We start from the raw sequence: 12,718 nt of genomic DNA on the forward strand, positions 1-12,718 counted from the left end.
TAAAAATAAAGGCCTTTTATTTGGTATCTCTATGCCGTTACAGGAGACGTGGCCACACCGAGACCCACGGTGACCCACCTGTGGCCACACCCACACCTTCCCCAGGCAGGCAGCTCCACCTGGGGTCACGGGGTCACCTTCTTGTACGTGACGTGCAGATGTTGAGTCAAGGGCTGCGTAGTGGTTGCCATGGAGACTGTCTGTTCAAGTTTGCCTTCGGAATTCAGCCTGAATTTTCGGGTAATCTGGGCAGAAGAAAATAAACACTTTGGTTTTTATCGTCCAAAGATTCCACAAGGGTTGCTGGGCCAGCACAGGCCACATGCTCCTGCAGCGGCCGCAGCACCCACCTCGGCGGTCAGGGGCCCGCGAGCCAGGCAGTGGCCCTGCCAGGGGGCAACAGACCCTCGGCTGGCAGCCCCGACCGGCGTCCTGACCCCCAGCCTGCGCCCTCTGCTGCCCCGGGAGACTGGAGGCGAGCACCACACTGCTGTCTGGCCACAGGCTGACCGGAGGATGTCCTTTCAACCCCTCCTGCCTCCTCTCCACGGCTGGCACGGACGCCGGAGGTGGGAGCCCGCTCCACCAGCGCCAGACCGCCAGCAAGAACACAGACCGCGGCAACCGAGCCCCGGAAGGGAACCCATTTGCCGCCAAGGTCTGTTAACACTGGGCTTCCCAGGGGGCGCTAGTGGTGAAGACCTGCCTGCCGAAGCAGGAGGCAGAAAACACCATTAACAAAGGCAGAGCACCTCCAGCTGTTGTTACCTGGTGCCAAGTGGGGCTGGGGGCCCCCAAGCATCAGAACAGGAGCGCTGGCCAGGCCAGGCAGCTGCTTTTCACTCACCAGCCCTCCGCAGAGAAAAGAGCAAAGCCAGATTTCAGAGAGTCCATTTAAAGGCCTCAGAGAACCAGCTGGGCTGCAAGGCCATGGTCTCAGGCAGAAAGGCGTGCGGAGGAGACAGCCCGCAGCAGCTGCCCTCAAGGCCTGCGTGGAGGCCGCCTGGAACCCGGGGAGTAGGCAGGGGCACCCTAGTCCCGGGGCTGCACAGCACAGGTTGGGACCCCCACAGGGCTGCACCTCGGAGTCAGAGTTACTCAGAAACACACAGGCAGGTCCAGTTTCCAGAGCTCTGTCTCTAGGGAGCAGGAGCTGCCCTTCCTGGCCCAACAGCGAAAAGCAGGGGTCTGCCGGCTGCAGGAGGTAACATCAAGCAAAGCCTCAGGTATGCACTGTTCCCATACACGAGTCTGCCATTCAGGGAAGTCACGGAAGGGATGGAACCAGGGGAGAACAGAGGGACATCCTCAAAGCCATGAAAACAACCATCCCCCTGGTGTTCTGGCTGCAAAACACCCTTCAAAGATGACAGCAAAACAGACATTTTCAGACAAAGATCCACAGAATTCATCACCGGGAGGACCCCCATCTTCCTTACAGAAAACATTAGAGGAAGTTCTTCAGGTTTTAGAGAGAGATGTGTGGAACCCTGTGACACATGGTCAGACCAGTGTGCGGTCTCATGTTTGCGTGACGGCAGCAGGGGCAGCGCCAGAGGCCACACGCTCGGGGGTCCAGGCCCAGCCCCCTCCAGGCCGCTGCAGACGCGGGGGCTCAGGCGTGACCCACACCTGCGGCCTCGGAATCACCCCCCTGCACCCAGTACAGCGGCCCCCGTTCCAGATCCATCAGCCCCAGGGCCCTGGACACCCACGGGCACCGTGGGACATGCCCCTGGCCCTCCCGCTGGACACCCGCTGCCACCCCAGGGCACAGGTGGACGCAGGTGGGCCCCCGTGCTGCAGGCTATTCCAGGGCAAAGGGGAGACGTCTGCTCGTGTGTCACACAGAGCCTGCCCAACGGGCTGAGGCAGCGTCTGGCTTCTCAGCAGGAGCGGGGCGCCCAGCACCCGCGGTCCTATCTCCACGCTGCTGCAACAGCTTATGGCCACGCCACGTGGACACGGCCTGCTTCACTGATGGTGACCTGAGTGTGGCCTCTCCTGTGGCCTTCAGCTGAAAGCTGTGAACACCCAGTAGCAGCCACCTCACTCCAGAGCCCATCACCGGGCAGCAGGAAGCAGGAGACAGTCCTGGGGGGCCCCCAGGCCCCGCCGAGGAGGTTGAGGGACGGCTGCCTACCCGGAAGCACGCTCGGGGCTCTGCTCACGTGGCCCGCCACCAAGCAGGTCTGCAGGGATCACCTGCTCGGCTCCTCTGGGCTTTTTGGCCCCTTGGATGAAATTTCTTGTGCTGTTTTCCTCTTCAAATGAAAGTTCTTCAGGAGAATCTACAGTTGGGGCAAGTTGTACCTGACATCTCTCACGCCCTAGTGCTGGGCTCGCCAACAGCGATGGGCCGTCACCCTAGGTGTCCGCTCAGAGTGAGGATCCCTCTGGGCTACAGACTGACCTCCTTCAAACAAGGCAGGGCTGGAAGCAGCTGTCTGCGTCTACAGCCTCAAAGCGGAGCTTGTTCAGGCTCCAGGGTGCTCAGAGCCGTGCGGGCCTTCTTCTGCAGAGAAGATGGGAGCTCAACTCCACTGGCAGATGACGGGTCAGCAGGCCCGGGAGCCTCAGAGGCGCAGGAAGGGTCCCCGCGACGCTGACGCACATGCCCACGTTAGCCAAGCGAGCGCGGCCTCCACGGCAGACCCGGAGACGCGACTGCGAAGGCGAGCCTGGCACCAGAACTCCCCAGCGTTTAAGGCTTTCTCAGAGTGGGCTTCCCTTCTTCCTGTTATGTCCTGTCCACACAGCCAAAGGCTTTAGCGTAGTCAATGAAGCAGAAGTAGATACTCTTCTGGAATTCCTTTGCTTTCTCTTTGATCCAGCAAATGTTGGCAATTTGAGCACTGGTTCCTCTGCCTTTTCTAAATCCAGCTTGAACATCTGGAAGTTCTTGGTTCATGTATTGTTGAAGCTTAGCTTCAAGGATTTTGAGCATTACTTTGCCAGCATGTGAAATGAGCACAGTTGTCTGGTAATTTGAATACATTTTGGCATTGCCCTTCTTAGGGACTAGAATGAAAACTGACCTTTTCCAGTCCTGTGGCCACTGCTGAGTTTTCCAAATTTGCCGGCATATTGAGTACAGCACTTTCACAGCATCATCTTTTATTATTTGAAATAGCTCAGGTGGAATTCCATCACCTCCACTAACTTTGTTAATAGTGATGCTTCCTAAGGCCCACTTGACTTCACATTCCAGGATGTCTGGCTCTAGATGAGTGATCACACCATTGTGGTTATCTGGGCCATGAAAATCTTTTTTGTACAGTTCTTCTCTATCTTCTTGCCTCCTCTTCATAATTTCTTCTGCTTCTGTTAGGTCCTTATCATTTCTGTCCTTTATTGTGCCCATCTTTGCATGAAATGTTCCTTTGGTATCTCTAATTTTCTTGAAGAGATCTCTGGTCTTTCCCGTTCTGTTGTTCTCCTCTATTTCTTTGCCTTGTTCACGTAAGGCTTTCTTACCTCTCCTTGCTATCGTTTTGAAACTGCATTCAGATGGGTGTACCTTTCCCTTTCTCCTTTCCTTTTAGCTTCTCTTCTTTTCTCAGCTATTTGTATCGCAGGTCAAGAAGAATAGTTAAAACCAGACATGAAACAGTTCAAAAAGGGGTATGACAAGGCTGTATATTGTCATCGTGCTTATTTAACATCATGCAAAATGCTGGGCTGGATGAGTCACAAGCTGGAGTCAAGATTGCCAGGAGAAATAACAACCTCAGATATACAGACAATACCACCCTAATTGCAGAAAGTGAAGAGGAACTAAATAGCGTCTTGATGAGGGTGAAAGAGGAGAGAGAAAAAGCTGGCTTAAACTTGACATTCAGTGGAGAAAAAGTAGAGACAGTGACAGAGTTCATTTTCTTGGGCTTCAAAATCACTGTGGATGGTGACTGCAACCATAAAATTAAAAGACACTTGCTCCTTGGAAGAATAGCTATGACAAACCCAGAGAGTGCATTAAAAAGCAGAGACATAAGTTTGCCAACAGAGGTCCGTCTAGTCAAGGCTATGGTTTTCCCAGGGGTTGTATACAGAATTGAGCGTTGGACCATAAAGAAGGCTGAGCGCCAAAGAACTGAGGCTTTTGAACCGTGGTGCTGGAGAAGACTCTTGCGAGTCCCTTGGACTCCAAGGAGATCCAACCAGTCCATCCTAAAGAAAATCAACCCTGAATGTATTGGAAGGACTGATGCTGAAGCTGAAGCTCCGATTCTTTGGCCACCTGATGGGAAGAGCAGACTCACTGGAAAAGACCCTGATGCTGGGAAAGACTGAAGGCAGGAGGAGAAGGGGATGACAGAGGATGAGATGTTGGTACAATCTTGCTGACTCAGTGGACATGAGTTTGAGCACGCTCTGGGAGACAGTGCAGGATAGGGAAGACTGCCCTGCTGCAGTGCATGGGGTTGCAAAGAGCTGGATATGACTTCGTGACTGAATGACACCAGGGGCTTGTCCAGTAGGGAGAACGTGGAGGACGACAGGCCGGGAGAGAGTAGGGTGTATTTGATCTTATTCTAGGTCCTAAAGTAAACCAGGAGGCCAGCCCACAAGACACGTGAGGCGTAAGTGAGGGGCTGAGCCGTGGAGAAAGCAGCTGGCACATGCAGGGGCCAGCTGCCGGAGGACTCCCGCGAGCCTCCAGTGTTTCTCTCCCTGGGGAGCCCCAACACCTGCTCCTTCCCCGACTCTGCCCCTGCTGTACTGAGCTGAAACTGACACGTAACGCTGTTCAGGTTCCAGTTTAAACGTGATCACTCGACATGTGTATACGGCCCAATGTTTACCACAATACAGTTAGTTAACACATCTTTCCTGGCTGTGGTGAGGCCGTTTAAGGTCCACGCTCTTAGCAAACTTCACGAATGGAATGGAGGAGTGTCATCCGCCGCACTGTGCTGTCCACGGTACGCCCAGAGCCAACTCATCTCCCGCCTGGACGCTCACATCCACTGAGTGACGTCTGTCCACTTATCCCACCTTCTTGTCTGTTTCTGTGAGTTTCCTTTTTTAGATTTCATTTTTAAATGAAATCGTGCAGCGCCAGTCTTCACGTTTCACTTAGTACGACATCCTCAAGGTTTCTCTGTCCTGCTGCGCATGGCAGAACCTCCTTGTCCACAGCTGCGTCACACTCCTCTATGGTGCGTGGAGGACGCACCGTCCTTGTCATACACTCGCCTGCGGACGCAGAGGCGTCTCCTCATCTTGGCATCACGTGGGCTCCCGACCCGGTGAAGGTGTGCCTTGCCCCAGCAGGTTTGGTGAGCACAATCTGTTTTACAGCCTTGGAGACAGCTCATGATTGTAACCACCCCCTCCCCCAAGGCTGACAGGACAGGTGACCCCTGCACAGGAGTGCTAAGAGGCAGTGGGAACAAACAGGAAGAAGGCCCAGAGCCAGAAAGGTGAGAAGCAGCCAGCTGGAGAGAGAAGAAACCCGGGCAACTGAGTGGCAGAGAGGAAACAGACGAACAGGAGCGGAACGGTCCTGAGAAGTCCGTGCATGTCTCACGGGAGCTGTGGAGGGAAGACAGTCACAGTGCCGCGGGAAACTGAGGCAACCGCAGCTAGAAACCCCCACGCCTGGCGAGAACACGGCACAGGTACAGTCCTGGGCTCCGACGTGCAGACAGAGGCGGGCAGCCGTCAGGCCTCCTCTCCAGTGGCTTCTGGGGGGTTAACAGGCCGACGCCCCTTCACCCTGCTTCGTATTTCCTCCTGCCCCTGTCAGGGGCCAGACGGCAAAGGCTGGCTCAGAAACAGTGGCACAAACGGGAAATCAGCCAGTGGCTGCACACAGTGGGAGGCTCAGGAGAGACCCGGGCCGACCTGAAGTTCACCTTGTGGGTACCTCGTCAGCTCAGAGACGCCAACGCTTACGAGAGGCCCAGAGAGCCAGCAAGACCAGTAACGCACCCAGCGGCCCCCGAAGAGGGGCTCTCGTCTCCAGTCCCCACACAAGCAGACCCACACGCCCAGAGTTCAGAAACAACACAGCTGCAGGGCACATGAAGAAACAGGGAGGTACGGCCCATCTGAAGGGAAAGTAACCACAGAACCTGCTCGACAAACACACGCCAGGATCTCCAAGAACTGAAGGAAGACGTGGAGAAGCTCAAGAAAGTAGCGCGTGAACAAAATCAAAACACTGAGAGAGAGACGGAAAACGAAACCAAGACAAAGTTTTAAGGATGAAGAGCACGATAACATGAAAAGTTCACCCGAGGGGCTTGGAGGTGGCTGAGCAGGCAGACGCAGCAGCAGACACGACACCAGACAGGAGCGGCTGGAGGAGCAGAGGGAAGGCAGGCCCAGGAAGACGGGACAGGGAGCTGCTCTGCAGGAGCAGAGAGAAGGCAGGCCCAGGAAGACGGGACACGAGCGGCTGGAGGAGCAGAGGGAAGGCAGGCTGGGGAAGACGGGACATGAGCGGCCAGAGGAGCAGAGGGAAGGCAGGCCCAGGAAGACAGGACAGGGAGCGGCTCTGCAGGAGCAGAGGGAAGGCAGGCCCAGGAAGACGGGACACGAGCGGCTGGAGGAGCAGAGGGAAGGCAGGCTGGGGAAGATGGGACATGAGCGGCTCTGGAGAAACAGAGGGAAGGCAGGCCCAGGAAGACGGGACAGGAGCGGCTCTGCAGGAGCAGAGGGAAGGCAGGCCGAGGAAGATGTGGTGGACCGATCCGCCCGTCTCGGAGGTGCTGCACCTCTGACCGAGTGAAGGCCTGTGGTGACCTCACACATTTGTTTCCCAACACATTTGCTCACTTTGATCCATGTTTTCCGTTTCGGTATTTCTCACACTTCAAATTTTTTCATTATTATGATACTTGCTGTGAAATCTGTGATCAGTGATCTCTGATGTCACGGCTATGACTTGCTGAAGGGTCAGATGGTGGCATTTTTAGCAGTAAGGTACACATATACATTTAGACACAATATTGTCACACACGTAATAGAGTGACTATGCACACTGGGAAAGCAGAAATCCCGTGTGCCTCGCTTTACCGCAACACGGACTTTCCTGAGGCGGTCGGGGCTGGACTGCAACCTCTCCAAGCTGGGCGTATAAGTAGAAACTTGCAGAGAGCTCAGGGAACCCTACCAAGACAAGCTCTGACACACACGGACACACATTATAATCAAATTTAAGGCCCAAACCAGAGAGTCTCGAAAAAAGCAAGAGAAGAGCGACTTGTCAGAGACAGGGCATCCTCTCTCACACTGTCGGCAGGCTCTCGTCAGAAACCCTGGAGGCCAGAGGCAGTGAGCTGATACAGGCAAAGTCCTGAAAGAGGACGCTGTCGCCCGAGAACCCTGTGTTCAATACAACTGTCCTTCGAAGGGAGGAAGCAATTGGGATATCCTCAGACCACGAGCTTTGGGGCTTCTCCCCCAGCAGATGGCCCTGCAAGAAACGCCACACGTGGTCCTGCAGGCGAAATGCAAGGACAGCAGACACGACCTGGAGAGACGGACAAAGCTGTCAGTAGAGGGAAACACGCGGTGAGGTGCAAAAGCTCAGTTACCGCAGCAACTTCAGGTCAGTTACGCCATGTCACATGCGACCCCCACTGTAACCACAAAGGAGATATCCACAGAATATACACGAAAGGAGAAGAGAAGGGAATCGAAACATTTCAACACAGAAAATCAACTGGACACAGAAGACAGTATGCGGGAAATGAAGGACGAAAAGGCCGTAAGGTGTATTAGAAAAACATGGCACAAGGACAGAAGCTAAGTCCCTCTGTTACCAGTGTTTATTCTAAATGTAAATGGGTTAAACTCTCCAATCAAAAGGCAGAGACTGGAAGAATAGACATAAGCATGCTGTCTACAGGAGGCCAGCATTCGATCCAAAGACACAAAGAGGCTTAAAGTGAAATGACGGAAAAAACATGTCACGCCAACAGTCATGAAGAGATAGCAAGAGCGACTATACCAGCGTCGGGCAAAACGGGCTACGAGAGACAAAGACGGACAGCCCGTGTCAGTAACGGGTTCAAACAGCAGGAAGGTGTGCGGAGCGCAATGTGACGGGACCACAGGAGAAACAGATGGGGCGGCAGCACGGTGCAGAACGGAGGAGCCACGGGCGGGCGGCGGCCCTGCCGACTGCGCGATGCGCGGCCCACGGCACGCGGGCAGTGCTCCAGGGCAACCGTGAAACGCGGAGGCCGCCGCTCGCTCAGTCGCATCCGACTCTTGTGATGCCACGGGCTGTAGCCCGCCAGGCTCCTCTGACCGTGGGATTGTCCAGGCAAGCGTACTGGAGTGGGCAGCCGTGCCCTTCTCCAGGGGATCTTCCCGGCCCGGGACTGAAGCTGCGTCTCCTGCTTTGCAGTCAGACCCGTTACCATTTGAGCCACCAGGGAAGCTTCAGGACACACCAAGGTGTTTAGCGAAAAATAAACACTCGATACATTTGAAATAACAGACATCATACAAAGTATCTTCTCTAATTACAATGGCATAAAATTAGAAATCAGTAAGAAGGAAAACTAGAAAAATAACAAATCTGTGGAAATTAAATAACACTCAAAAGAACCAGTGGATCAAAGAAGAAATCAAAGAAGGGAAATCAGAACATACTTGAGACGACTGAAAACAAAACCACAATATATCAATACTTCAGGGATGCAGCAGAAGCAGCGCCAACAGGAAATTTTTATGTAAAGTGCTTACATTTTTAAAATGAAGAAAGATCTCCAGTCAGTAATCTCACTTTACAACTTAATAGACTAGAAAAATAAGAAGACATGAATACCCACAGCTAACAGAAGGAAGGAAATAATAAAGATAAGAGCAGAGGTAACTAGAGAACAGAACAATAACTGAGCAAAAGCTGGTTCTTCAAAAAGATCAACAAAAACGACACAGCTTTAGCTCAGTGGACAAAGAAAACCAGACGAAAGACTCAAATTGCTAAACTCAAAGATTACAGTGGGAATGCTGCTGCCAAGTTGACAGAAACTAGGGTTATAAGAGAGCAGTGTGAGCAAAGCGGGCGACCTAAAGGAAACGCACAAACTCCTAAAAACACAAAGCCTCCCAAGACTGAGTCATGAAGAAAGAGAAAAACCTTAACAGACCTGTAACTTGTACGGAGACGGAATAGCAATAAAAATCTGATAACAAAGGAGAGCCCTAGGTCTGACGGCCTCGCGGGGAAAGGTTAGCGATCTACACGTGTGGAGGACAGGCACCAGGGCATCCCTGGCGGCCCAGAGGCTAAAGCCCCCGCACTCCCAGTGCAGGGGCCTAGGCTCGGGCCCTGGTCAGCGACGCGGCCCTGCACGCTGCAAGCGAGACCTGAGACCCCCTGTGCCACAACTGAGACCTGGCACAGGCAAAAACAAATCCACCTTTCTCAACCTTTTTACAAAAACAGAGAGGAGGGACTACTTCCTAACTCATTCTAGGAGGCCAGAACTGCCCTAACATGAAAGCCAGACACAGACAACAAGCACACTACAAACCAACATCCCTCACGCACACGGAGACTAAAGTCCTCAACAAAATAAGCAAATGAAACTCAGCCGAGTAGTAAAAGCGTTACACACCACGACCAAGTGTGGTCTCTTCCTGGGATGCAAGCAAGGACGCTTCCACACGTGAAACTCGATCAACACGATATGTCACCCAGAGTGAAGGAGAAAGACCACACGATCATCCCAACTGACGCAGAAAAAGCATCTGACAGAACCGAACACCCTCCTGGTAAAAGGCGGCCCGTCAAAGGCCCACAGGGAGCGCTGCGCTGCCTGCAAAGGCGGACGGCTTCTCCCAGACCAGGACCCGGAAGGGCGCCGGCTGCCGCCTTCTCTGCGCGGCTGCACAGCACTGCAGTCCAGCCAGAGCGGCCAGCAAGACACAAAAGGGACCCACACGGGAACGGAAGCGGCACAACTGTTTCTGCAGATGGTCATACGTGACATCCTAAGGCTTCCTTTAGCTCGTAAGTGAATTCAGCAAATAACAGGATACAGTCAACACACAAAAATCAGCTGCATTTCTGCAGGTTAACAGTGAACAGCCCAAAAAGGAAATTAAGAAAACAATTCGTTAGTGTACTGTATTGGTGTTTTTCTTTCTGGCTTACTTCACTCTGTACAATAGGCTCCAGTTTCATCCACCTCATTAGAACTGATTCAAATATGGAATTTAGAAAGATGCTAACAATAACCCGGTGTACGAGACAGCAAAGGAGACACTGATGTATAGAACAGTCTTCTGGACTCTGTGGGAGAGGGAGAGGGTGGGAAGATTTGGGAGAATGGCATTGAAACATGTAAAATATCATGTATGAAACGAGTCGCCAGTCCAGGTTCGATGCACGGTACTGGATGCTTGGGGCTGGTGCACTGGGACGACCCAGAGGGAGGGTAGGGGAGGGAGGAGGGAGGAGGGTTCAGGATGGGGAACACATGTATACCTGTGGTGGATTCATTTTGATATTTGGCAAAACTAATACAATTTGTAAAGTTTAAAAATAAAATAAAATTAAAAAAAAAGAAGAAAACAATTCTATTTCCAATAGCATAAAGGAAAACACAGGGACTCACCAGGGAGGTGAGAGACGTGCAGAGACTACAGTAATACTCCAGAGAGAAATTAAAGAGGACACAGATGATTGGAAACACATTCTGTGTTCATGAATTGGAGGATTTAATATCATTAATAATAAATACTACCCAAAGAGACCTACAGAGTCCACAAAATTCAAATCAAAACGCAAATGATGAGTTTGTAGAAAGATCTATCCTAAAATTCGTATGTAAATTCAAGTGACTCTCAATAGACAAAAGTGATTCTGACAAAGAAGAGCACAGCTGCAGGACACACACTTCCTGATTTCAGAACTTAACCCTGGAAGGAAAGTGATCAAAACAGGGCCTTACTGGCATACAGACAGACATACAGACCAACGGGAGAGTCTCAACAGCCCAGAAATAAATCCTTGCCTATACTGGCAAATGATTTCCAATCAGGGTGCCAAGACTGAACAATGGGAAAAGCACTGTCTTTTCAACAAAGGGCGCTGGAAAACTCGATGTCCCCGCGAAAGGATGAAACCACCCTTACCTAACAGCGATACAGCACCCTCAAAATAAACCACAGCCTCGAAAAGCTAAAACTGTAGAACTCTTAGACAAAACCACAAGGCAGGTTTAACGGCCTTGGATTTGGCACTGATTTCCTGGGTACCAATGTATAGCCAATGAAGAAAACCAAACTATCATTCGTGAAAATTAATCAGTATCATCAGGCAGATGCAGATCAAAACTCCAACAAGATGCCACCTCGCACCCATCAGGAAGGTCAATACCAAAACCCAGAAAACAGCGAACGCGGACGAGGATGTAGAGAAACTGGAACCCCCGTGCAGTGTTGACGGGAATGTAAAATGGTGCAGGCCAAGTGGGAAAGTGTAAAGCGGGTCCTCAAAACACCACAGACAGAATTAGCCACATGCCCGCACAATCCCGCTTCCAGGCACACCCCCGGAGAACTGGCGGGCAGGGTCTTGCAGAGATAACCGCACACCCTCAGGGCAGCACAGCGCCAGGCAGAGAGCCACACACACAGCAAGGGGTCCTCAGTAAATCTACACGCTTCAACGAGATACGGCTAATCTTTTAAAAATGGTGCTGGAACAACTGGAAAAAGAAATGAAAGCATCTTGACCCCACCTCTTACAACAGAAAAACATAAATTCTCAAATCAAAACCTTAACGTAAAAGGGAACACTGTAAAAAGTCTTAGAGAAAACGCCGGCGCAAGTCCGCGCCTGTGTTAGGCCACAAGAAACGCTACCTGTGAGAGGAACGCCTGAGCACAAAACTTCATCAAAAGTAGCACATTTGTTAAAGAAATGAAACGACAAGCCTTAAGTTGAGAACACAGTCTTAACACATCTACCTGATGAAGGACTTGTGTCCAGAATACACAGCAAACTCTTACACCTCGAAGATAAGATAAACAACTCACTGGAGAAAAAGGAAAAGGATCTGAATGCTCGCGTCAGGAAACAAAAAATTCAAGTGGCAAAGGAGCCCATGGACTGAATGAGCCACACTCAGCCACCAGGAAGTGTAATTAACACCACAAGGGAACGGAAGGCCACTTGGCAGCCAGCAGCACAGCCTCCGCTTGCGGCCTGGCCCGAGCGCCCGTGGTGACGAGCTACAGGGCACTCAGGATTCACCCGGGCACCGCGGAGGCCTCCGTGAAGGACGCTGTAGGGTCTACTGGAACACACGCAACAAGGTCCGAGCCCCCTGCTGGCATCCCCGTGCTGGCGTGCTCGGCCACCCGGGGGGTCTCTGGTGCCCACGACGTAACCCCAGATCTGAGAGAGACGGGCAGTCCACACGCGAAAAGGAAAGCTATAAAAGCACCAGAAAACGGAAGGGAAACTTTTATCACTTAGGAGCAGAAAACACCTTCCTGAGCAAGAACCCAAACTCAGACAGTGTTAGGGAAAGACCCTGAGGGGCCACGACAGAGAGAGGCAGGCGTGCAGCCCATGCGCAGGACACAGCAAACAGTGGGCTAACGCGAGACCCACAGAGCAAACAACAGAGCGGCGTCCACGGGGCATAAAACCCCCCATAAACCAACACGAGATGAACCGCGCAGAGAAAGAGGCAACGGCTCTAAACACTGAGCGTCAGGACAAGGGCACGATTGCGTG

At 52.3% G+C, this 12,718-nt stretch overlaps 1 protein-coding gene across 6 annotated transcripts in view; it reads right to left on the minus strand.

The window, feature by feature from the left end:
* The window catches only part of THAP4 (THAP domain containing 4), a 35,286-nt gene continuing 22,568 nt past the window's right edge, over positions 1-12,718 (minus strand). For all 6 annotated transcript variants that reach the window (XM_027538194.1, XM_027538197.1, XM_027538198.1 and 3 more), the window contains one exon: positions 1-245. In XM_027538194.1, the coding sequence (XP_027393995.1) occupies positions 126-245 (120 nt within the window). In that variant the 3' untranslated portion in view covers positions 1-125. The remainder of the gene's footprint in view (positions 246-12,718) is intronic.

Source organism: Bos indicus x Bos taurus, chromosome 3 (genome assembly GCF_003369695.1).
Source record: "Bos indicus x Bos taurus breed Angus x Brahman F1 hybrid chromosome 3, Bos_hybrid_MaternalHap_v2.0, whole genome shotgun sequence".
NCBI classification, from domain to species: Eukaryota; Metazoa; Chordata; class Mammalia; order Artiodactyla; family Bovidae; genus Bos; species Bos indicus x Bos taurus.